Source organism: Odontomachus brunneus, unplaced genomic scaffold (assembly GCF_010583005.1).
Source record: "Odontomachus brunneus isolate Ranch 3 - 2012 unplaced genomic scaffold, Obru_v1 Obru_scaffold_167, whole genome shotgun sequence".
In the NCBI taxonomy this organism is placed as follows: Eukaryota; Metazoa; Arthropoda; class Insecta; order Hymenoptera; family Formicidae; genus Odontomachus; species Odontomachus brunneus.
The window spans coordinates 302,887-328,513 of record NW_022639617.1 but is presented as its reverse complement, the minus strand read 5'-3'; the positions used below and the strand labels follow the sequence as shown (position 1 = coordinate 328,513).

Below are 25,627 nucleotides of genomic sequence, written 5' to 3'. Positions count from 1 at the left end.
AATCTATTCATAAGTTCTGACGAATTTTATGAGAACAAATTATGAGACTTAGATTCTGCTTAGAATTGCAGCATAAGAATTTTTTGGACTTTTGATAACCATGTATCAAATGTATGTATTATGTAAAAAATTATTGCATTATTCTCAGTAATTGTGCTTAGATCTTTCTCTCTCTCTCTAAGTTTATAACTATACTATATAATATTTACTATACAATATTTATAACTATACTATAAATATTTAATTTAAGTACACAAAATGTGTATTCGCGTTTTTGTGTTTACATTAATTTATTGATGCCTCTTATTCTCACTTTTAGGATTTAATCAAATGTAAAAGAAAGAAAGCAATTTTCAAATGAATAAAGTTGTAAACACCTTGTTCTTTGTGACTAATTACATTACCTGTCAATAAGTAGAAATTGTAATATTTGTATCTCATAGTTATAATTAGAACTAGCATCATGAAACGAATTGGTTGTTTCAATTATCGAGTATACTTATACATTGAACTTTCTTAAAGTGAATGTTTGAAATATCAAATATATAGTCGAAATACGCTAAACATTTGCTTTTGTGGACTCCTATATTCCACAGCATTATTGACGTTTTCTACTTTAACTTATTTTTATGTCGAATTCGTATCTATATTTCACAATTGGATTAATTGTATATTATTGTTTTCGATATGTTTGGTAACATGTTATTGTTATTTAATTATCTTTACGTATATAGTAATCGTTAAACTACGAGACAGGTTTTATTTTTATATGTAAAATCAAGTTATGTAAATACTTCAATACGAATTCAATGTGGAAATGACTGAGTTAAGATTTGAAACAGTATATATTTTTTTTTATTGAAATAATTTAGTTTTTCGTGTTTCTCTATAAAAGAAATTTTATCCGATTTATTTCTCTCGATATCATTTCCTTTTTGCATAAGTTAATATTCATTGAAATGTTTATCGTATTTAGACAATATACTTGATACTTTGATTTTATTCAGTTCACACAAGAACAAAATTAATGATTAATAATTAAAATTTAGCTTCAGTTATATCGAGAAAAAATTTGTGAGATTTAATACTAAAAACCGAATACTTTAGATTGGTTTCTTCAACTTTGTTCAGGAAGGATGGATGAATAAGATCTTAAGACTAATTGCAGATAGGAATTCCCACGTTTTAAGATATTTGCGGCCCTGAAAAGGGCCATTTGTGATGTTTCCGCTATTTCAAGTTATGCCTTCTTCTCAGTCTTCTTCGGCAACAGCACTGCTTGGATGTTAGGCAGTACTCCACCCTGAGCAATCGTGACACCAGAGAGCAGTTTATTTAACTCTTCGTCATTCCTGATGGCTAGTTGTAAGTGCCTTGGGATGATCCTGGTTTTCTTGTTGTCACGAGCTGCATTGCCAGCCAACTCCAATACTTCAGCTGCCAAGTATTCCATGACAGCAGCTAGATAGACGGGTGCACCGGCACCAACACGCTCGGCATAGTTGCCTTTGCGGAGAAGTCTGTGGATACGACCGACTGGAAACTGCAGACCTGCTCGGTTGGAGCGAGACTTCGCCTTCCCCTTCGCTTTGCCTCCCTTGCCACGGCCAGACATTTCGTTTGGATGAATAAATGCGCTGTATGACCAATGTAGTCGCTCGAAAGCTCGTAGAGTTGTGCCGCTCACTCTCCGCTGCGCCGTATTTATACCATCTCGCTGCAGCTGGCACTGACCAATGGCGTTGCGCGAAAGTAGCATTCGAGCGTTTCTCGCATATGATTGGGTGGCGCTGCTGTTGCGCGCCACTATATATAAGCGTGCCGTAGCAGTACCGCTCACTCGAACCTTGACTTCTCAGTCGATCTGTTCAGCGTACAACTTATCTCAGCGATAATCAACCATGCCACCGAAGGCTAGCGGCAAGGCGGTGAAGAAAGCCGGTAAGGCTCAGAAGAACATCAGCAAAACTGATAAAAAGAAGAAGAGGAAGAGGAAGGAGAGCTATGCCATCTACATATACAAAGTATTGAAGCAGGTTCATCCTGACACCGGTATTTCCAGTAAAGCCATGAGTATCATGAACAGCTTCGTAAACGATGTCTTCGAACGCATTGCGGCTGAAGCATCACGACTGGCTCACTACAACAAACGTTCTACCATTACCTCTCGGGAAATCCAAACTGCCGTAAGACTTTTGCTACCTGGTGAATTGGCAAAGCACGCCGTGAGTGAAGGAACAAAAGCAGTTACTAAGTACACTAGCTCAAAGTGAACGAGTACTGACACCCAAACGGCCCTTTTCAGGGCCCCAAAAATATAACGTGAATATTCTCTCGACTCGTGTTAATATTCAAGTTACAATTTAAGTAAAGATTATTCGAACGTCTAAAGAACACATATTGCAATATCGTATTAACAAGACTAAGCAATAAACTATTAGAATTAATCGGAAGTTCGAAGATTACTGTTACGTTGTTTTTAATTTAACTTTATTCATTTAACACGCTTAAAAATCTAACGAGTTCTTTCTTGATTTTAACTTATAATTACACTAAGTTTTAGTGTGTCTAACAATACTTAAAACTTATCGCAATATTACAATCTATTTATCTATAAATAAATAGAAACTAAAATTCTTGTTCAACTATTAGTCAATATTTAAGAATAAACCATAAAAATGTCCGATCCGTAAAGTCAAACACTTCGAAAAGTAGGTTTCTGATCTGTTGAAATGTAATGATTCGATTTGTCGAGGCAGAAATGGTAATACAATGAAAGCTTAAGGGAGAATCCTGCTTTAGAAGGCTCAAAAAATCGATTTTTTTATTGCTTAAATCTATTCCTAATGTATCTAAGAATATGTATCCAAAGTTATAGAGGCTAATTCACAATATTTTCAAAGATACAGCACTAAACGCAGTGAGGTGTCGAGCAGATATACGAGCGCTCAGGCAGCTGAAGCGCGCGCTCCTTCCCTCTGTTCGAATAACTCCGAACTATGTACCTGAAAAGGTACGTGCTTCTACGGAGCTGCTTCTAGCATCAACGATTAGTTTTGCTGAGTCTTGTCGAGTGCACATCGCTACAATATCATGTCAAGTTATCCCAAAGGTGATAAATCGAGCAGTGATCGTTCTGCGAAACCACGAAAACGCAGATTTCACAGGAATCGATTCACAAGTGAACCAGACAATGCAGAGTGCAACACAAGCAGTAGTGCGAAGAAATTAGCCACCGCAAGCACCGAAAATATAATTGTACATGCAGGTCACTGTTACCGAACAATTGAATTTCTGACAGTGTTTCTTGCAATTTCTGACATAGTAATATGCAGATCTTGTAAACAAAACAACATTTTTGCAGAGAGCGGGCATCGAGGCTTGGGTTTCAAAATTGTATTATCATGTATGTGCGGTTGACGAGAAATCAATTCAGGACCGTTAATAAACACCGGTTACGAAATAAATAGACGAATTGTGTTTGTGATGAGGCTTCTTGGTGTTGGACGAGAAGGCATGTGTTTTGTGGACTTATGGATATATGTCAAGGTTTGGCGAAATCAACATATGATAAAATAGTGCAGCATTTATACTCAGCGTCGAAATCAATTCACGGATTGAGAGGGAAAACCGGCGTACGTCTTTTTCCAGCAAGGAAGCTCGCACGGCCCGTAGACTCGAGCAACTGCATCAAAATGAGTTTTTTGAGGAAGTTGAAGGTTTACTTTATGGCGCAGGAATAGCTGATTAGCGTATTATTACTGTAAGTAATCGAAAATTAACGTTTTTTCTGATCGTAAACTTTAAAGCGCGTTTTCTCGAGTTTTCGTTTTTACGATTTTTCTAAACTGGCGGGCGTGATGGCAAGAAAACTAGACCAATCAAAACGAACCAAGGCTTGTTAGCTTCAGTTTTGTATTCTCTTCTATTTGAACTAAAAAGATTCACGAACAAAATTTCTAAACAACTTTTTTAGCAAGTTGAAATGATTTTTTTTTACAAAAAGCACATTTTTTTCAAACCTGAGAAAAATTTTAAATTTCACGATGTTTTGGGTTTTTCTTGGTTCATCTAGAAGAAAAATTTTTTAATGTTCAAATATGCAATAAAATAATCTAAAAAGTTCGCTAGACTTGCTTATTTTTTTCTGTCCTAAAAAAATCCCCCCAAAAACGCTTTTTTTAGGCCTCCTAAAGCAGGATCCTCCCTTAAACTATTTTGAGACAACAGTGTTCTTTTTGGACTCGTTAAAACATTTATTTATTAAAAAAAGCCAGTTATGTCTTAGAAATTGGTTTATTCGGTTCACCCGTTAAAAGTGATTAATAAGTTTAAAAAACTTATTTATTAGACTCATTATTTTAAAAATAAATAAAATTGTGAGACGTGTAGTAAAAACAAATGAGTCTAAATCGAGAGAATTCATGTTTAAAGTGTACTCCAAAACGTTATTTTTGAAGAAAATTTAATTCAATATCCTATATGTATAATTCACATTATATGTACTAAAGAGTATTGAATAAAATTTTTCTCAAAAAGGATCCTTTAGAATATAATTCTAAGATTATTTTGATGAATTAAACCAACGGCGCACGGTGCTTGTTTCGTGCTGGATTACTTGCTGGATGGAAATACTCTATTTTGATTGGTGCATTTCTATCCATCTATCATTACAAATGTACCAATCAGAATAGAGTATTTCCATTCAGCAAGCAAACCAGCACGAAAACAAGCATTGTATGTCGCTGGCTTTAATTTCAAAGTCTCCGCAAAGGACCGCCGCTTATCTTGACGAATATAAAGCCAGTACATGGTGCTTGTTTTCATGCTGAATTGCTCGCTGAATGTGAATACTCTGTTCTGATTGGTGCATTTCTGAAAATGGATAGAAATGCACCAATCAAAACAGCAAGCAATCCAGCACGAAAACAAGCACCGTGTGCCGCTGGCTTAACACTTTGATACATACGATTGACACAGAAAATGCAAAAGAGGAGTCTTGTAATATTAGCAAGTTTAACAAAGAAAGCTGCTTTGCAACTATTGTAAAATTCATGAATTTAATTGGTGTATGCTTTTAATTTTTGCTGAATCTAAGAGCATATACCAATTAGATTTACAAATTTTATAACAGTGTAAGTCCTGATCTACAATAGATATAGTAAGCTTTAAGTCGTAAGAAATTAACCAATCACAATTGATTATTCCTCTATAATTCGATTGTGATTAATCAATTTCTTAAGATTTAAAGCTTACTATACCTATTATAGATTGGGACTTATAGCATGTTCGACTGGCTTTGGGTTAACCCACTTTGGATTATTCCGCCTACGTTTATTGGTCGAACAAGTACTTATAAGCTTTATGATTGGCTAGTAGAGACTTATGACGTCATTAATCACTTTCGGAGCGATTAATTCAAGGTCAGTCGAACACGCTATTAAGCAACTTTCTTTATTGAACACAACCATTAGTTAGGTTATTGATTGGTTAAGTTTAAATTCAGTTTTGTAATGTCCATTTTGGATCAAGATCCATATGAAGCTACAAACACTTTGAAACGCAAAGAACGAACGTGATTGGTCTGTAGGACTCTGACCCGATTATTCCTTTTGGTAAGCTACTTAGGGTGTCCGTACAAGAACATCCGTAACATTGTTAAGTATTAACAATGTGCAATGGTCCCATACCTGTACGTAAAATTAAACTTAAGTCAAGGTACAAAGAAATTCGTAAACTTAACATTTTACGGATGTTCTTGTGCGGAGACTAATGGCTCCTGCACACAAGACGCGGTAATGCTTGCCGCGCGGCGGAAGTTCACGCGACAGCCAATCAATATGCTACTTTCCGTAATAACCTTCTAGCGCTTACGGAAAAACAATATATTAATTGACTGTCGCGCGGACTTCCGCCGTGCGGCAAGTATTACCGCGTCCTGTGTGCAGGAGCCATAAAGGTCGATTTATGATGGCTGTAACCGTTAACTTCTGCTGTAATTCATAAGAAATGGATCAATCGCAGTTGAATATTCCTGTAATAATCGACTGCAATTAGTTAATTTCTTATGGATTACAGCATAAGTTAACAGTTACGGCCATCACAAATCGGCACAAAAACCCATCGCACATGAAATGACATAGCTGCATATACATAGCATAAGATCGTATGGACCAATGAATATCGATATTAAGCCGCTATATTGATGCTTGATGCTCAATACTCGATGCTTATTGGTCCATACAGTTTTATGCACATGCAGTTATGTAATTTCATGTACAATGGGCAACACTTTTGCATAGAGGTATAATGCATAACGCATAAGAAAATTGACCAATCAGAGTCCTTCATTTTATCGTGGCAATAGAAATAAGGATTCTGATTGGTCAATTTTCTTATACGTGCATTATGCCTTTATGCAAGAGTGTGTGCTTAAGGCCTATGTGAATACAGACAATAGCTTTTCGAGCATGGCTGCTTTCCGAAATTCATTGCCAGTATTGAAATTCTACAATATATGTAACATGAACTACAAATGTTCAGTACTGGCAATGCATTTCGGAACGTAGCCCATAAAGGCATTCTACAATAGCTGTAAGAATATGGCTGTAAAGCTTAAGACGCGAAATAAATTATTTTCATTCGCTAACAGCTCACGTTACAGCCTTATGGCTCCTGCATACAGGACGCGGTAATGCTTGTCGCGCGGCGGAAGTTCGCGCGACAAGCATTACCGCGTCTTGTGTGCAGGAGCCATTATAGCCATATTCTTCAGTTATTATAGATGGTAGTAGTAAGTGTAGTAGTCCCGATCTAATAGGTGTAGTAAGCTTTAAACTTTAAGAAATTGACCAATCACAGTGGAATTATAGAAAAATAATCATATATATATATAAATTCATACAATGTATTAAAAATATATTTAAATATCAATCATTTCTCACTCATTTCTTTGAAGATTATACATGTACAACCAATTACAGGAGAGGTTCGTTCCAAGACTAATTTATCAAAAAGACTAATTTACCAATTTTTTTTTAAATCTTTATTATTCCAAATCTATTTCGTCGCCTTCAAAGTAATCCCTCTCAGACACAATACACTTATGCCAACGTTTTTTCCAACCCTCGAAACAGTTGTTGAAGTCGATTTCCAGAATGGCCTTCAAAGCTTTCTTCGATTCAACTTGTATCTCTTCAATCGAGTCAAAACGGTGTCCCCGGAGCGGTCTTTTGAGTTTAGGGAATAGCCAGAAGTCACACGGTGTTAAATCAGATGAATATGGTGGTTGTGGAACGATATGGGTCGAATTTTTAGCGAAATGGTCTCGAAGAACCAATGCAGTGTGAGATAGTGGGTTTATATCTATCGCTGCAGTGTGGGTTTATATGCATCACGTAATACGGTTTCCAACCGTAGGGTTGGAAAAAAACGTTGGCATAAGTGTATTGTGTCTGAGGGGGATTATTTTAAAGGCGACGAAATAGATTTGGAATAATAAATAAAGATTAAAAAAAAAAATTTTTAAATTGGTCGTACTTTTTGGACACAGTAGTATATATAGAATGTAAGTATTATAAACGACATTTCCATTTGTTAGGTTTTCAAATGTACAAATTCTTCATCCAACTGTAAAATTTTGAGTCCTAATATTTTTTCGATTTTTTCTTTCGCTCATAAATTTGAGAATTTTTCACACTAATAATAGTAATTTATACGATATTTCGACAACAGAGTAACGAAAAAACACGCCGGCTGACCATAACCTTAAAAGATGTCAGACGACGAAGATTTGGTTTACGTGAAGAAACAGAAAACCGTGCACTATGGTTCGCTGGAGGAAGCAGAACGTACTCGGCTCGCGGTCGCCGCTGAAGTTGCGGATGGTGAGAAGGATGTTGCGAATGTGGACGATATCGCCAGTATTTCTACCTCAGCTGGGAATGTACATATCTCGAATGAGTACATGGAGCTGGAGGACGAGATGTCTAAGGATCGCCAGGCACTGCTGGAGGAATTCGAACGTAGGAAAAAAGCCAGACAAATTAATGTCTCCACGGATGACTCAGAAGTGAAGAAACACTTGAGACAATTGGGTGAACCAATCTGTCTATTTGGAGAAGGCCCTGCAGACCGAAGAACGAGATTGAGAGAATTGTTAGCTAGTGTCGGTGAGGATGCTATTAAGAAGAAGCATGAAGAGGAAGAGAAACCGCTTCACACAATTGAAAGGGACACAGAGACCACGTGGTATCATGAAGGCCCAGAATCTCTGCAAATCGCAAGATCATGGATAGCGTGTGAGTCTTTGTTACGTCACTCAGTTTTCTATGATAACAGCTTAAATTTCTTATTGAACTAAGAACATAATTTTCTCTTGTACTACATACTGTTGAATAACTAAGTAATAACAACTGTTGTTGAAAATAACTTTAATAATGCTCTTGTTTTCATTTGCAGCATACTCGTTGCCCAGAGCAAAGGCACGGCTGGAAAAGGCAAGACAGGATCTGGAATTGCCAGCTGCGACACGCACAGCGAAAAGACAAGAACTTCTGAAGAAGTTGCAAGCGTTGAGCATCTATTGCTCTCAGATTGGCGACACGAGGCCCATTTCCTTTTGTCAATTCAGCCCGAATTCAAAGATTCTTGTTACGGCTTCATGGTCAGGCCGGTGCAAGTTATGGTCTGTACCCGACTGTACTTTGTTGCGCACTTTAAAAGGACACGCTTGTAATGTTGGCTGTATTGTTTTTCATCCAAAAGCTACGATAACCGAAGATGTGGTAGGTGAGAACGCTGGCCAGACTTGCGTGTTGGCGTCTTGCGCAACAGATGGTATGCATATCACTTTGTACATCACGATATTTGATATCAGATCATCCTTGCTGCATTTATACTATGAACGTTATATCTCAAACAGGTTCGGTGAAGCTGTGGAGTGGCGGCAATGGCGAAGAGCCGCTGGCAGAAGTGGAAGGACACGAGCCCAACCGTGTGTCCAGGATAGCCTTTCATCCGTCTGGACGGTTTCTCGGTACATGTTGCCACGATTCTTCCTGGAGACTGTGGGATTTGGAGCAGCAGGCGGAAGTGCTTCATCAAGAGGGCCATGCACGACCCGTACATTGCATCAGGTATGTGTCTTCTCTACTTTATGAATGTATTCGTGAAAGATTATCTTCTGTCTATTCAATTAGATAAAAGATATCGATACCTGGATACTAATAAAAACCCATTCGTATGTAACACTAAGCCTGTTCTTTGTAGCTGCATCGCTCTGAACTGGTGCGATAAATTGAAGTGAGACAAGTATACGTTTTCTCACTCTAACTGTTCGCACTAGTTTTAGCAGCGCAACTACAAAGAACAGGCCTACTAATACCCTATTCATAATTAAAGACCAAAACGATAAGAATGTCCAAAGTTAGATGCCAGTATTACTGATGTTTAGACACTGGTATTTACCGCTTGTCTGTTTCTTCGCCTAGCTTCCAGTGCGACGGAAGTGTTTGCGCTACCGGCGGTCACGATTCTTTCGGCCGCGTTTGGGACTTGCGTACCGGTAGGTGCATCATGTTCATGGAAGGACACTTGAGATCCGTCTTCGGCATCGACTTCTCGCCCAACGGCTTTCACATCGCCACCGCGAGCGAAGATAACACCTGTAAGATATGGGACCTGCGAAAACGAACCTGCATATACACGATTCCAGCGCACACCAATCTGCTGTCCGACGTGAAGTATCAGAGAATAGAGGGACAATATCTGGTCACCGCATCGTACGACAACACCGCCAAGATCTGGTCTAACAAGACTTGGCAGCCGCTCAAGATGTTGCCGGGTCACGACGGGAAGGTCATGTCTGTCGACGTGTCGCCCGATCACAAGTTCATCGCGACCAGCTCGTACGACAGAACGTTCAAGCTGTGGGCGCCGGAGTGAAGCAGGTGATGTGTAAATTTCCCTGGCAGAAGTTGACGTATTCGCGACAAATGAAATATGTAATATATATTTGTGCGAAATATAAAAAAAAAGAATCTGCTCCGCGTCGATTTTATAAGTTAGCGATTCTATGGAGTATAGATTATTGTATTGATTCTTATTATGATAACGCGTACAGTTTTGTATCGTACTATCAATAAAATAACTCATCATAAACAAAAAACGGACTTCCAATGATAATATGCGTTGTACGCATCGAGTGTGCGTAGTATTCGCTTTTAAATACACAGCTTGCTTGCTTCCAACTGCGAAATCCAGCCGGAGCGTGATTAAAACTCGCGCTGTTATAATGCATATTTCAAAAATACGTCTTCCGTGAAATAGGTCTTATAATCGCGCGTAAACTTTTGACGTTATTTATAACTGGGGCAGCTGGCCGTTCAATAGGCGCACCGCTGTTGTGTCGGCGCGTTATATTGTCTTCAACAAAGAGTCAAGCGTACGCGTTCCACTGTTGGATCCAGACTCTCGTCGTTCGAGGTTTGTCGAGTACATTTGAAGACGCGAACAGTTTGAAACGAGAAGACTCTCTCCCCCGGCTTGCCTTTACGTTATTAACGAACTTTCGCCGAAATCCTGGACTACAATGGTACATCGGGCTCGGAAACTTCCGCTGTGGATCTTGCGTCGCATTTTGCCGAGGATAGATCTTGTTCTGAAAATTCATTTATTTTTTTTGTTTACAGGTCGCATGAATGTTTCTCCATTTCTTTGTTTACGTTTAATTCATTTAAATTCGATATGTTTGTAACATTTGTTGTTATTTGCGATGAAAAACAAAAACAGGCTGATAGCCTGTCTTTTCTGTGTTTCCATCGGGTTTAATAATTTATTAAAAATAATATCGGAGAGGAACCACGGATCTCCAGGACAGAGTAGAGAGTTTCGAATAAATTTCTAATCTTTCTTATTCTAAACCAGAGTTTGGAATTAGTTGTCCATTTCGGTCGATTCTCAGGAGCTACGCTTTCTATCTTCCTCTTGCCACGAGCGGGTCACAAAAGTGACGGTTGAGCCTCCAAGCTTGAAGCCGCGACTGGCCGCGTCACTTTTGTGCCGCTCGCGGCAAGGGGAAGATAGAAGGCGTAGCTCCTGAGAATCGGCCGAAATGGGCAACTAATTTCGAGCTCTGTATTAAACGATATACTATACTTTCCTTAGTACTAATTTTACACAAGGAAGCTCAATATTTCACAAATATTTTGTCGTGTCAATGAGTCGCATCGTCATTTAGGATAGTGACTCGATATTGATCTACGTACGATATACGTGTACCAGGAACAATTTAGTATAAATAAGAATTAGTTAACAATAGTTTACACGTATGCTTATAACAGTAGTTATCACGTATGCTTGTATTTCGATTTATATCTCGTAGGATATGATTTCCTTCGTTGAAGGATCGCTCATGCGCGTTGTCCCACAAGCGATTCCGACTATCCCGAGATCAGTAAGCTCGAAGCAGCCAGATTCACGCCGATTCGTAGAGGGGTAGAGATTGATGGAGCCAGCTCTTGCTGCCACTCTCGGCGAAATCCGCGGCCGCGTGTCCGTCGCCCTTCAAGACCCATTTGGTTGTCAGCAGCCCGTCGACTCCTACCGGGCCACGTGCGTGTATACGTGCCGTAGAAATGCCGACCTTCACACGAAAGGCAATGAACAAAAATTATATAAAAAAATTGTTACATTAATAAAATTATCAAAAATAGATAATTATAAGAATCAAGGCGTATCTTCCAGTAAACACCAACTAACAGTAGCATTACATTAATGTTATAATTTCGCATTCAACAATGTAACTGTTATAGAACATGTTTCATATTGCATTAACATTGTTAAATGAGAAATTATAACATTGATATTATAACCATTTAATGACATTTTGCGATATACAACGGAAGGCAATTACAATGAAACATAATTATAATTTTGTAATACAATATAAATGCAATATAAATAAAATTTTCTGTTATTGATAATTTGTGTTTATTGGGATATGATTCGTCGTGATTCACGGAATCACGAAGAAGCTCGTGAGATTTCATGATGTCGCTCCCGCCGGAGGATTCTGCAGGCTTACCTCTGCCCCGAGACCGAATCTATAACCATCTGCGAATCTGGTGCTGGCATTGTGGAAGACACAGGCGCTGTCCACCTCCCGTTGAAAGTGCGTCGCTGAATTGGTGTGTTCGGTGACGATGACGTCGGTGTGACTGCTGCCGTACTTATGAATATGATTGATAGCGTCGTCGACATCCGAGACCACCTCAATGGTGCACTCGAGCGCGCCGTACTCGGTCCGCATGCTCTTGGCGGCCGGCGGGCCGAAGGTCAGCAGCTCCCTCAGCTTTGGGCCGGAATTGATTTTCACCTGGAAGGTGGTCGTTCGCGTGAGACATATATACGTAATGCTGGCGTCAAAGCGGCACGAAGAAGATCAATGGGAGAAATATACCGTTCTGGAGGATCAATGGAAAGAGGCGGACTATTTCGGATGAGAATTGAGGCAAATCGACGGACAGAGAGCGCGTAGATACGCGTTATTAAAATTTATGATATGCAGAGGGATATGTGTTCGACAAAGGCGAAGACCTATTTCCTTGGTCTCTGGAAAGCCGATATGCGTCTCGACGAAATTTCAGTATAAACTTTCTGCGAAATCCGGACGAAAGTTTCGCTCTTGAACGCGAAACAGGTATTGTACAATAGCATACCGTACAAGGAATAAGATCCAGATTGTTTCGGACTCTTAATCCTTATCAGACTTCCTGGAAGTCGGCGGATAGCTTTGATACTTTCATAAAAACAAAAAGAGAAGGAAGAAAAAAAACAAAAAGAGAAAAAGAGAAGGAGTTTCCTAGGTAACAGCACGTTTATCATCATTCCTCTTGTCTCATCGCGAATGGAGCTTGACTCACCCCCTCCTTCTGCAGCATGCTGCACACGTCCGTGAAGAAGTTGCCACTCATGAGGCTCTCGTGTATCAGCAACGTCTCCATGGCGTTGCATGCCGCGGGATAATCGCACTTAGAGTCTCGTACGATCCGCATAGCCTTCGCCAGGTCCGCGTCCTTGTCGACGTAGACGTGACAGATGCCCTCGGCGTGTCCCAGCACGGGTATGTGCTTAGATTGCTCCTGAATTGTGCGCACCAGTTCTGAGCTGCCGCGCGGTATGATGAGATCGATGTGCTTCTCCATCGAGAGGAGATCACTCACGTCTTCCCGCGTGGACACCAGCGAGATCGCGTTCGCGGCGCCGAACTTGTTCAGCGCCTCTTTAACAAGCTCCATCAGGTACTTATTGCTATTGGTGGCCTCCTTGCCGCCCTTCAGCAGCAACCCGTTGGCGCTGGACATGGCCAACGCGGCCACTTGAGGCAGACTGTCCGGCCTGGACTCGAAGATAACCAGCAGCACTCCGATCGGCACCGTGATCTGTTGCAGCTCCAGATCATCGGCAAGTCTCGTTCTGCGGACCACGCGACCAACGTTGTTCAGCGAGTCCATCGCGATCTGACGCAAACCGGAGCTCAGGGACTTCAGTTTCGCCGGTGTCAAAGAGAGACGCGATATCAGAGCCTTGGCCAGGCTCGCCTTGCTCGCCGCTTCCAGATCCAACGCGTTCGCCGCGAGTATTTCGGACTGCCTGGTCTCCAGCAAGTCCGCCAAGGTGTTGATGCATTCGGCACGTTCCTCCGGACGTAACGCTTGCAACGTTCGGCTGCCGACGCGAGCTAGAATTTTATTCGAATATTAGTGTCGACGTAAAGTGAGCGCTGGGAAGGATTGACAGGCTGAATGTGAAATGATTATATCTGAGGGAAGAACAGCCTAAAGACAGAAATGTTCGATACCGCCGAACAGAGGAATACAAATATATAATTTGAAAAACGAAAATATAGACTGCTGCAATTAATTATGATGGACGAGATGCATGATGAACGCAAGATAGAAAAGAAGAAAGCATCCGTATTATGTAACCTTATATCCGCCTTGGCTCACAGCCATAATAGATGATCTATCTTCAGCAATGCTTTCTTTTCACAGTATTAAGCACAAGAACTACCAGCATTATCTAGCAGATCGATTAAGATCCCTACAGCGCGTGACGTCGCGCTGTACGTTTATCTGACCTGGACTCGGCTGTTCAACGTATGAGAATGGAGGGCAATCTCAAGCACAGCAGAATTATTGCACAAGACCGCGAAAAGTTCGCTGAAATGGTCGCTAATCTTCGTTAATGAGGGATGCAGCCAAAGAGGAAATATTGATGCGGTGCGATTCTCCCGGCGGGTGAGATTCGGTGATCGCTCTGTTGTTTCCGCCGTGGAAGCGCCGGTGGAAAATAGCGCTCAGTGCGAGCGAAAGTTGGAAATGTATAACGCACGCTTGGAAAAGTGCCTAGATGGATGGAGGGCACGCGCGTTACCGTAATAACACCTCGCGTAGAACGAACGAGCGTGTGGCGTCGAGTGGAACTTTTCACAACGGCGAGGGGATTAATAATATGCAAAACACGCGAAACCGGCCGTTTATTCCAGATTTATATGTGCACGCCGAGGAGTGCAGTCGACATTCGATGGTTCGTGCCGCATTACATGTGAATAAAAGCACTGCTTAACCGGCGAACACACGCGGATTATAATCGAGGAGCAGTTTCACGTACGCTTACGTGAGTTCGGATCTGTTCTTTTTTTCTACAGGAACTGTTGGTCTCTGTGCGCGAAACGCATTAGATTCCGAAGAGAAATAAAAGGAAAAGGAAAGAGAGAGAGGAGAAGAAGTAGAAAATAGTCCGCAGTTCCGAGCGAGAGGTAAGAATATTACCGTTCTCGGCGATCACCTCGACAGGAGTGGACGAGCCGGTGGTCTGCGTGAAGAAAGTGCCGATCTTCCTGCCCGACAGGATGTTCTTGATGGCCTTCTCCTGAGTGCCGTTGCAGATGATCACCGAGACGCCGCGGTCCATCGCCCAGAGCGCGGCGTTGACCTTGGAGTCCATGCCGCCGGTGCCCACCTTCGACTTCTCGCCGAACTTGATGGTGCCTCTGTGATCGGAGCTGAAGGTGTGCAGCATCCTCGCGCCGTCCTGCCAAGGTGGCAGATTGTAGATCCCGTCGACGTCGCTCATAATCACCAGCAGACTGGCTTGAATCTCGGCCGCCAGCATCGCCGCCAGGGAGTCGTTGTCCTTGATGGATATGCCCCTGCGACCGCCGCCGCCGGCGACTTCCTCGTCGACCACCGGCGGCGGCGACACCGCGTCGTTCGTATTGATGATAGGCACGATGTTCAGGCTGATCAGCTCGGTGAGAGTGCTGAAGAGGTTCTTGCGCGTCTCCTCGTTGTAGAAGTCCGGCTTGGTCACCAGCACCTGGGCGAGTTTCACTCCGTATTGAGCGAACATCGCGTCGTAGAGGGACATGAGGCCCGACTGGCCCACGGCCGCGGCTGCTCTGGGTTCCAGCATGGTTCCTGTGTGAACACAGATATCCAGATATTATATGTCTCACACCCATCTCGGCTCGTAACAGACGAGTCTGTCTTTAATATTCCTTTTCACAATATTAAGCGCAAGGAATACCACTCGTCTAGCAGATCGATTAAGATTCACACAAAAACAGCGCGTGACGTCGCGCTTTTCTGACCTGGACCTGGTATTACTGCAGTGTAGAACGAGTGCATATTATAAGTCGCTCCTGCCTTCAGCACGTGGACTGTGGAACTCACTCTAACAAAATATTCGCAAATCTAGAAATTTAGTGAAACTCAAGACTAACCTATACACACGATTTTTTCTATTACAAAATATTATAAATACAAAGTAACTTCAACCTTAATAATACTGTTTAGCGCGCATTAAAAAGATTTTTGTTTATATCAAACTTAAATATGATTATTTTTGTTACAGTTTTCCTTTCATAAAAATATTTATTTTGTATGTAAATATGCTCAATACATTTTTTTGTAATTGCATCCCTTAGAGGGGGACTGTCGTAAAATGATAAATGAACGCTCAATCAATCTTTCTCCCATTGGAGGACAGAATGTCGACAACACGAGGGACGCGCATATAGAGAGAAATAAGAGTTACTTCTGCTAAAATTGTAGTCATTTTTAGCGTCACGTAACTTCTTATTGTTTCAACAAAATAAATGTAATAGTATATATAAGGCTATTATCATTATCACTGCGATAACACTTGCTACAAACATGATTCTTCTGATCCTGATTATTTCACCGTGTAAATATAGCCACAAATATCAAAGACTCTTCTCAGTTCGCGACACGACAACGCGAGTTCGGATCATTCTCGAGATGAGACGACCTTGTCGACAAAAATTTTCAGTGAAGACGTCGGCGTCGACAGTAACGAACGGACAGACACGTAAACGATGACGCTGATAATCGGCGGGATACCTGTATCGGGGAAAGTTGTTCGCGCGATCTATTGATTCACTCGAATCTCTAAATTCAATTGTAAAGATACGGGAAATGTTCCTTGGAATTTTTGTTAGCAGAGCAAATACACATGTTCACATATGTTAGAAGACTCAGGTTGAAAATACACGCAAAAAAATCTAAGTTGGTGCAACCAAATGGGAACCAACTGAAAAGATGATCAGAAACGATATCTCTCTTATGAAAAACTAATATTTCTGTTGTCGCAACCGAGGTTATCGGACAAAATCCATAAAAACAGAGGGGACAATATTAGTCATCTTAAAAATGTCTAGATTCCATAAATTCATTTCTGAAAGTTAATATCACTGTTGCGCGTTAGGAATATGTATAGAGGTGTAAAAGTTTCTTTGTGCCGCGTGGTCAGCTGCGTGCCGCTGTCATTAAGTGAGTCATTAAGTGAGACAGTTCGTCCGAGTGTTAGGTTAAGAAGTTAATACATCACAGTGTTACATCTTTGATATCTCTTTTAAATCTATTGCGAAATATCCGCCGTGTGATATTTTCGAACAAAATTTATGAAGAGAACGAGAGGAAAATATCAGATAAGTATCGTTTATACAACATACACAAATATATAAACAATAAAGGGTTTGGAGATACTGTGTGTCGTTTTTCAGTTAAAAAGAAAGAACTAGAAGAAATTAACAGAGAGAAAATAGAGCACAAAGATACATGGAGATAGGAGACGGTGGAATTAAAAGTGATTAAAGGGAAAAGGTGAGTGCCAAATGAAGAAATTATGAATTTCAAGTAACCTTTGCATTGAATTTATAAGCATGAAGATAAATAGTGCAACTGACTTAAATATAGGTCACATTATATATAAATTAATGCTTTATATTGCTAAATCGTATCAAGTCCTAATTGGAAAATAACAGCTAGATATGGACGTAATCTAATTAGATTACGTCAATATTAAGAAAGATTATGAAACATAAATTTAAATATAATGCGACCTATATTTAAGTTAGTTGCACTATTTATCTTCATGCTTATAAACTCAATGCAAAGGTTACTTGAAATTCATGGTTTCTTCATTTGGCACTGATCTTCGATTGCACCAACAGAATTGTTTTTAATTGTGTACGGTTAAAATTTCGGGTTATGGATGACTTATATTTTGTTTATCGGTGCGTCGTCAATGTCGTCGAAACGTTTTACCGCGCTTTTTCAATGTTTACGCTTGCTGTTAACAAGTGAGGGTGGAAAATATGGGAAAAATGTCACCTTTGCGTTACACGAGACTGATATCTCCCGCGAAATATAATCCAATTTATTCAACACACAAAGAGAGAGAGAGACACCGTGTATCGTCGCGTTATGCGACATATAATGTTCGACGAGATAGCAGTTTTCTTTTTTATTATTAACGATGGTACACATCAGGAAAAATGACCATGACCATTCCAGATAAGCCATGCCGGAGGTTAAAGTTGCGTTGTTTAAAGTTACACAACGCGGCCTCTCTCACAGATCCGAGGCGCCAAATTACGTCAAAAATTACCGTCGTTCGGGAGCGGCCGCGACGGCTCCGATAATTTCCTTATGCTCGTGACTCGCGCGGTCTTAATTAGAATTATGAGCACGCTATTGATTAGGAGTGCCCTGACTGCCCCCTCCCCCTCAAATCGGACATCTCTCAAAGGGGATTAACGCAAATTGCGGTCTCGCTACACGGAGATTATCATATAGCCGGTGTCAATTATGCTAATGGCAGTTCATCCGCGCATTTACGGACGAAATGTCTCTCCTCCCTCTCCCTTCTCCTCTCCCGGAATATGAAAGTATTAATTAAAGCGCAGCTACACTTGTAGTACTTGAGTATGAAGATAGAAAGCCATGCCAACTAAAGAGCAGTCGCCGAAATCGTGTCGGTCTCTCAAATCGCATCTCATTTCCTATTTCACTATTATTATTAGAGACACATCAGATAACAATTTACCGCAACCACGACGCCACTTTGGCTCCACGAGCACGCGGTAAACTTCAATAGCGTTTTCATCTGAACGGATTTTGATCGATCTGAGAACGCTTGCAAGAAAGTTCAAGCGTTGCAAGTTCCGCGATTGACTAATGGAAACTCATGACGTCATTAACCGACCCCGAATCGGTCAGAATCCGTTCAGTTGGAAACGCTGAATTCACGTATTTGTATTACTATATTTTGTGAATAAGAGGGAAGATCATTTAAACCGTGAATGTTATTTCAAACTTCTCGCATTATTTGCAAATAGTTTTCGCAGCAATGCTTCTGTTACTGTTAGCGGCTGCTTTCACTTGTCAACACCTTGTCGGCTCCAAATGCTAAAGCAATTTCACGTATTTCAATACTTTATTATATCTAATAACCTTGATTATTATTGAACATGAACGATATCTAACGATAATAATGAAAAATAAATGAACAAGAAATATAAGCGAAAAATTTCCAGATTATATCTTATTTTATGCGCGCTGCATTTGCAAAAATCAAACACATTTGATGAAAGACGATTTGGAAGATCGGTACGATTTCAGCAACTCTCCCATATACAGCCACCTCGTGTGCGGCTGTCTCTTGCAAGAAAAACGAAAGAGAGAGCGAGAGCTTCTCCTCGTCATTTGCGAAATAGATCAAGTTGAACTTTGAGACAATCGGTGATCGATGGCCTTTGAGCACGGAAATTGTAGCGTTTAGATGGAACGCGTTCTTACGAGATTATGATTCATACACACATACATGACACACACACACACACACACACACACACACACACACACACACACATCGCTGACGAGACGAAGAAAACGGGACAGAATTAATGGCAATTGATCGATTTATAGTTCAGTTGTAAGACGTAGATAATCGTAGAAACTATTATGAAACGTGTCAATGATGCGGAGACTGGCCGCGCGTGCAGATCAAGACAGAAGTGAATTCCACGTGGCTGATCGAGAAGAGTAAAAAATGGAAAAGGGGACGAAGAGCGTGAGCGTGAGCGCCACTTTGCGACGGTGAGAGATTGAAATTGGAAATTAGTATTAGTGACTCGGAGAGGGCGAGAATGGGTCACGAAGTCGCCTCTGCACTGCACTGCAGCAGAGAAGATGTCGGTCCCAAGGGCGGAGCTGTGAGGAGCAGGTAGCCGTATTGAAGGCATTCGCATCGTTTGCCCGCGAATTAACAACCGGTGATATCCGGACTGTGTAATGCGCTTGTCGACGGCGAATATGCGAATTAAAGCGAAGGGAGTTTGCGAGACGATGTAACTCCAAAAGCTACCCACGCGCGGTCCCCGTCGTCGTTTATAAGGGCGCAACAGTTGCCGAAACGCGAGGAAGACAGCTAATGAGGAGATTAGACGCGCTTGGGAGAGGAGCGAATGACGCTTAAGGGTTCTGTACAAAGTTCATCCCAGCTGAGAAATCGGATTAGGTCCAGCTTGATGTGTTGGATGTTACGGTCTTGTAACGTACAACAATCGACCCTCATATTACGCCCCTTAACATTTGTTTACTATTATTATTATTAAGCCTAGAACCCTAAACATGGGTTTACCCAGATCAGTGTTTCAAATGTTTCTTAAAAACATGCGCTCTGTTTCTCGCTTTAGGAAACTTTCACGTTATTTTGTTAATACCTAACTTACTAATAGTAACTTTGATTATTATTGTTTCTTGCTTTGGGAAACTTTTACAACACCTTGTTATACTTTGTTAAAACAATGGTAAAACAAACGTACAATGGTAAACAAACACTGACGTGCCGTGAAATGCTGCGATGCCTTTCGGCAAGAATCGCTGTCGGTTCGACAACGTAGAATTTCACGGCACGTTTCACCGTTCGGTTGTTAATTATCCGACCTGTTTTCACGCCACGGAACGTAGAGAGACGTAAACAAGAGTGCTGACAGCGTGCTTACCTGCATGCTCCCGCGTGTGATCCGCCGGACTCAGGGTCTCCCTCATTGACAGGGACATTAAGAGCTCCTGGGTGAGTTTCTGCTTGCCAAAGGCGACCGCACCGCTAGTCACCATAATACATTCGCGTCCCTCGTTCTGGCATTCGGCTACCTGCTCGACGATGGACGCCAGACGTCCCAGCGCCAGGCCGTGCTCGTCCTCCCTCGTTATAACGGCGCTGCCGAGTTTGACAACCAGACGACGGGCGTATTTCAGTTCGCTACGCTCAGTGAAGGTCTGCGGCCGTCGCGGTCTCTCCGATGTTTGCAGCTCTCTTCGTAGATCTATGCGGTTGTCCTTTAAAAGTTTCTTTTTTCGTTCCTTTTCTCCTCGCAGAGACGAAGCTCGGAGTGAAAAGAATCGTCCTTCCACTCGGAGCAATAAGAGTCCATTATCGGATACGCGTGCACGATAGGTACTTATATATTATACCTCGCACGGAGAAAAATATTTTTGCTCTTTTAGCAAAAATATTTTTGCAAAATCTACTGCATATTCGTAGTGACATCAAATAAATTTTGTTAACGTAACTAATTTTACAAATGATTCGTTATCAGAGCAAAAGTAGTTTTGTTGCCAGGACAGAAAAAAATTTGTTGAGTGTATTTGTCCTAAGAATCACGTTAATTTGCTATTGATGCAAAATAATGTATCCTTAGCAAATTTATTTGCTATCGGAGCAAAACTGCAACTGCTTATATAAATCCATCATGGTTCTTATAGCAAAATAATTTGTAGATTCAGCAAATTATATCAAATAGTGATTAGTACTCTTAGCAAATCTTTTTATTGTCCATATAATAACGAAAAGATTTTGTTAGATCAACAGAAAATTTACTGGGCCAGCAAATTATTTTTCTCTGTGTAGCATTTCAGTTAGCACTGATTATACTTTAGAGGTTTGATAACATCATTAGCTTACACGGAGAAAAATAATTTTGTTCTTTTAGTAAAATCGTCCTTGCTACTGCATATTCGTAGTGAGATGAAAAAAATTTAGTTGATGTAACTAATTTTACAAATTATTCGTTATCAAAGCAGAAGCAGTTTCGTTTTCAGGATAAAAAAAATTTGTTGAGTGTATTTGCCCTAAGAATCACGTTAATTTACTATTGATGCAAAATAATGTATCCTTAGCAAATTTATTTGCTATCGGAGCAAAACTGCAACTGCTTATATAAATCCATCATGGTTCTTATAGCAAAATAATTTGTAGATTCAGCAAATTATATCCAGCAAATAGTGATTAGTACTTTTAGCAAATCTTTTTGTTGTCCATATAATAACGAAAAGATTTTGCTAGACCAGCAGAAAATTTGCTGGGCTAGCAAATTATTTTTCTCCGTGTGGTTATATTATAGCGTTATTTAATTTTTGCTTTAATTAAATTAATGCATTTATTTAATAAGTTATTTTAATAATTATATTATAATTATTATATATAATTTAATAATTGCTTTAATTAAATTAAAACATCAATTTCCTTTTACCAGGAAGAATAAATTGAGTAGATTTTCTTTTCACGTTCAGTGCAAAATTTCCAAACCTAAAAGCCATGTCGAGTTAGAGTTGCTGAAAGGAGAAATTCGGAAACTGAAATTGCGTCCAACACAGCCTGACGGTGTACCGAGAGTTATATTACAACAATGGGCATTTGTTAATTTTTGATATACATACTATCGTGGCATCAACTGAATTATAACGATTCGTTTCTTTCTGTGCGAGAGACACAGTGAGCAAATTTTCTTTTTATTCATCGCAGAACTTCCGAAACAGTATAAAAGTCATGAGATATTAATGTTTAAAAATAGTTAAAGCTCCAGGGAGAAACTTGGAAACTGAAATTGCGTCCAATGGAGCCTGACGGTGTACTGAGAGTTATATTACATTACAACGCTTGTCGCGGTATCCTATTATATTCGCGCAACCGGGAACCGACCCGGCGCATTCACGGCAAGTCCGGCGATGTGAAATTTCGCGAGAAGTTAGCAAGTTATCACAAAGATGCACAAAGACGTAGGCGAAGATTGATATTTGTGTTACTCGTATTTTTATGCAGATTATATTTATTTCAATATATTAGCATGGCAACGCTAAAACATTCTGCAGCGATTTATTATTTCTTTATTTTCATATATGCTGATATTTTAGGAATAACGCTGCTTTTAATCGAGATTTGTTGCTTACGCCCATTTATGCTGATATTTTAGGAATGAGTTATTAACAAAACTCGCTGCTTTTAATCGAGATTTGTTGCTTACGCCCATTTATGCTGATATTTTAGGAATGAGTTATTGACAAAACTCGCTGCTTTTAATCGAGATTTGTTCCTTATGCCCATTTCTACCGACGTCAATTGAACTTTAACTCGACTTTAATACTCTATACGGACAAAATCTATAAGACTCGGGTTAAGATTCGGCCGGAGTTGGTGAAAGCAGTTAGAAAGTTAGACCTTATTGTCAGTCTATTGTTCTGCACTATTAGAAACATAGAAAATTAAAAAAAATTTTTAGCGAGATTTGATCTGTGTTCCTTAAAAACGTAGACCTACTTGAATCAATCTATCGATTAGACTTGAAAAAGAATATGAATAGATCTTGAATAAATTTGAAAAAAAAATTTGGTGAAACTGCTAACAGCAGATGGCGAAACTGTGAATGAACTTTACAATTATGCAAGAATGAACAAAAGCATGATTTTTTGTTACTAACAGCTAGTCCCAAATGTCTTTCCACATGTCATATCACGACAAGCATTGTAATGTAACATAACTCTCAGTACACCGTATACACAGGTTGTACTGGACGCAATTTCAGTTTCCAAGTTTCTCCCTGGACTTAACTATTTTTAAACATTGACATCTCATTGACTTTCATTCTGTTCCGAAAGACGTGCAACGAACAAAAAGAATATTTACTCACTGTGTTCTTCGCACGAAAAGAAAGATCCAAGCGTTATGGGCGCCTCAAATTAATTGAAAGCAGTTTTTACTTTCTACTAGTTGCGTCATTTCTTACCAGTTACACCTTTCTTGCTCTTTGAAAGATTAAGCTTGCGAATGAATATTTCTTGTCCTTAACGAGAAGAGAATCACTTAATTTGTTGAACGAAGAATCTCAGCGTTACTTGCGCTTTTGAAATTGTGTATCAAATTTTCATCTTTATTTTTCTCAAAACATACTTGATGGATCATTCTTGCATAACTACGGTCAGTTGACTTCAGCCTCCTCCTCCCTCCCCCGCCACTATCGTCCTCTCTCGATACCGACACGCGCTCGAGGTGAGACGAAGTGCGAATGGTATTTTCCGAGAGCGCTGTTTAAGCGTGAGATTATCGTCTGCGCTGTCTTATCGCTTCGCGCCTCGATGACGTTGCTAATTCCATCGTCCACGACGCTTAATAAAGCGCGTCGCGCGGGCGCGGCGCATAATGAGACCAGTTTATTAAAATCTCGTAGGAAAAAGCCTATTTGCATGATGGAATTTATACGCGATCAGCTGTGTGCGCGACACACGCTTCCTGGCCACGTGATCTCCACGCGAGTAGCGTGATCGGGGCACAACAACAGCAATTAAATGTACGGGGGAATGTCGGAAGGTTACGTCTCCGCTCGGGCGCAGAAACAAAACGGAGCTGCATGCCTCATAGGTATTGACGATTCTTATCGCCGCGCCAGCTCTCCGACACGATACGGACTTTATTTTGAGTCTTACCACACACGGAGAGAATGTTATCGTGGTTATCTTGACTCATACGAGATAAAGGTGCCACTGTCCGGATGCATGAATATTCTAAATCTATACCTGATTCTGAATATTCTTATTTGTTTTAAATACGACCACTTATGAACTTTCAACGTAAAATACACAGAGTATACAGTATTATTCTGCGTTGGAAGTTTAAGTGAAGAAAAAGCGCCAAGTGTGTCTCTTTCTTTAAAAAAATTTACTCTAATAGCGTTCGTAAAAAAAGTTGTTACATAAAATATAATTAAGAAAAATATAATAAAGAAAAAAGCTTTAATAAATAGCGTTGAGGAGAAATACAACAAACTGTAAAATAATATTATAAAATAAATATTATATTTAAAATAATATTATAACAAAGCCATGAAAAATCATACACACGGATATATACTGAATGTATACATGTATTCTATGTTGAAAGTTTAAATATTCGTAATTAAAGACTAATCCAACAAGAATGTTTAGGATTAGATTTGGGGATTGATATTTCATCTTAAATTCTCTTCAGTTTCACTAAGTTTTTATCAAATCTAGATTTTCAAGGTCCATATTCAAAGTCGTATTCAAGGTTCATTCATATTTTCTTTCAAGTCTATACAATAAATCGTCAGGTAGGTCTACGTTTTTAAGGAACGCAGATCAACTCTTGCTAGAAATTCTTTTCAATTTTACTATGTTTCTAGTACAGATGTAGTAAAGATATTACTGCAAAATGACGAGTCACGATATTGAGTCTCGTTGATTCAATAAAGCTGAATTTCCGTAAGTTTGTCGTTATCGTATAAACTTGACACGATAACGATAAGTTTACGAAAATTTTCTACCTAAAATTCAACTTTATTGAATCACCGAGACTCAATATCGTGACTCGTCATTTTGTGATATCTTGAGTCTCGATGGTTCAATAAAACTGAATTTTTAGAATTTTAGAAAATTTCGGTAAGCTTGCTGTTATCGTATAAACCACTATAATAAAAACTGAGTAAAAGTTAACAAAACTGCAAATATCTTAATAGAATATTATTAAATTTTCAGTTCTTTTATAGTAAAAAAATTAATATTTCAAAATTAAATATTTTTACGAGCTTGTCAGTGGTTCACACGATAATGACAAGCTTACGGAAATTTTCTACCTAAAATTCAGCTTAATTGAATCACCGAGAATTAAGATATAACTGCAAAATGACGATCTTGAAAAGAAAAACAAAATATATTACTAACTGCATGTATCATACACTTATATTGAGTATTTGATCATCAAAATTATATTTTTTTTCTCTTTATATGTTGTATAAATACATGTCAAAATAACATTTCCGCATATTCATTCAGTTTGTCATAAAAAATTGTGAAATAACTAGCACGATTTTCAGGCAATCTGACCTTCCAGTTTCCTTAAAGGTCTCAGAGAGAGAAAAAGAGAAAGAAGAGAGAGAGAGAGAGAGAGAGAGAGAGAGAGAGAG

The 25,627-nt window shown here is 39.8% G+C and overlaps 4 protein-coding genes across 7 annotated transcripts in view; 2 read left to right on the top strand and 2 right to left on the bottom strand.

Moving 5' to 3' along the window:
* Positions 1-182: 182 nt before the first annotated feature.
* Positions 183-1,688, bottom strand: LOC116851201 (histone H2A-like). Its single transcript, XM_032830397.1, has one exon. The coding sequence runs from the start codon at positions 1,613-1,615 to the stop codon at positions 1,241-1,243; it is 375 nt and encodes a 124-aa protein (XP_032686288.1). The 5' UTR covers positions 1,616-1,688; the 3' UTR covers positions 183-1,240.
* Positions 1,689-1,852: 164 nt separating this feature from the next.
* LOC116851202 (histone H2B) lies at positions 1,853-4,525 on the top strand. Of its 2 annotated transcripts, none has more exons than XM_032830399.1 (2): positions 1,853-3,268; positions 3,365-4,525. In XM_032830399.1, the coding sequence occupies exon 1, from the start codon at positions 1,902-1,904 to the stop codon at positions 2,271-2,273; it is 372 nt and encodes a 123-aa protein (XP_032686290.1). In that variant the 5' UTR covers positions 1,853-1,901; the 3' UTR covers positions 2,274-3,268; positions 3,365-4,525. The 2 variants fall into 2 exon arrangements, with proteins under 2 accessions (XP_032686290.1, XP_032686289.1); XM_032830398.1 differs by having other exon boundaries at positions 1,853-3,549; positions 3,652-4,525.
* Positions 4,526-6,785: 2,260 nt separating this feature from the next.
* Positions 6,786-10,505, top strand: LOC116851198 (U4/U6 small nuclear ribonucleoprotein Prp4). 2 transcript variants are annotated; one of them, XM_032830393.1, is made up of 5 exons: positions 6,786-6,988; positions 7,735-8,300; positions 8,461-8,838; positions 8,924-9,137; positions 9,492-10,505. In XM_032830393.1, the coding sequence occupies exons 2-5, from the start codon at positions 7,775-7,777 to the stop codon at positions 9,943-9,945; spliced, it is 1,572 nt and encodes a 523-aa protein (XP_032686284.1). In that variant the 5' UTR covers positions 6,786-6,988; positions 7,735-7,774; the 3' UTR covers positions 9,946-10,505. The 2 variants fall into 2 exon arrangements, with proteins under 2 accessions (XP_032686284.1, XP_032686283.1); XM_032830392.1 differs by lacking the exon at positions 6,786-6,988 and adding an exon at positions 7,217-7,567.
* Positions 10,506-10,655: 150 nt separating this feature from the next.
* Positions 10,656-25,627, bottom strand: part of LOC116851197 (delta-1-pyrroline-5-carboxylate synthase) — a 75,221-nt gene continuing 60,249 nt past the window's right edge. The window contains exons 2-6 of one of the 2 annotated variants that reach the window (XM_032830390.1): positions 20,375-20,711; positions 14,835-15,482; positions 12,924-13,741; positions 12,086-12,376; positions 10,656-11,644 (exon numbers count right to left, since the gene is read on the bottom strand). In XM_032830390.1, the coding sequence (XP_032686281.1) occupies positions 11,477-11,644; positions 12,086-12,376; positions 12,924-13,741; positions 14,835-15,482; positions 20,375-20,711 (2,262 nt within the window). In that variant the 3' untranslated portion in view covers positions 10,656-11,476. The remainder of the gene's footprint in view (positions 11,645-12,085; positions 12,377-12,923; positions 13,742-14,834; positions 15,483-20,374; positions 20,712-25,627) is intronic. The other variant, XM_032830391.1, reaches the window with a different exon arrangement.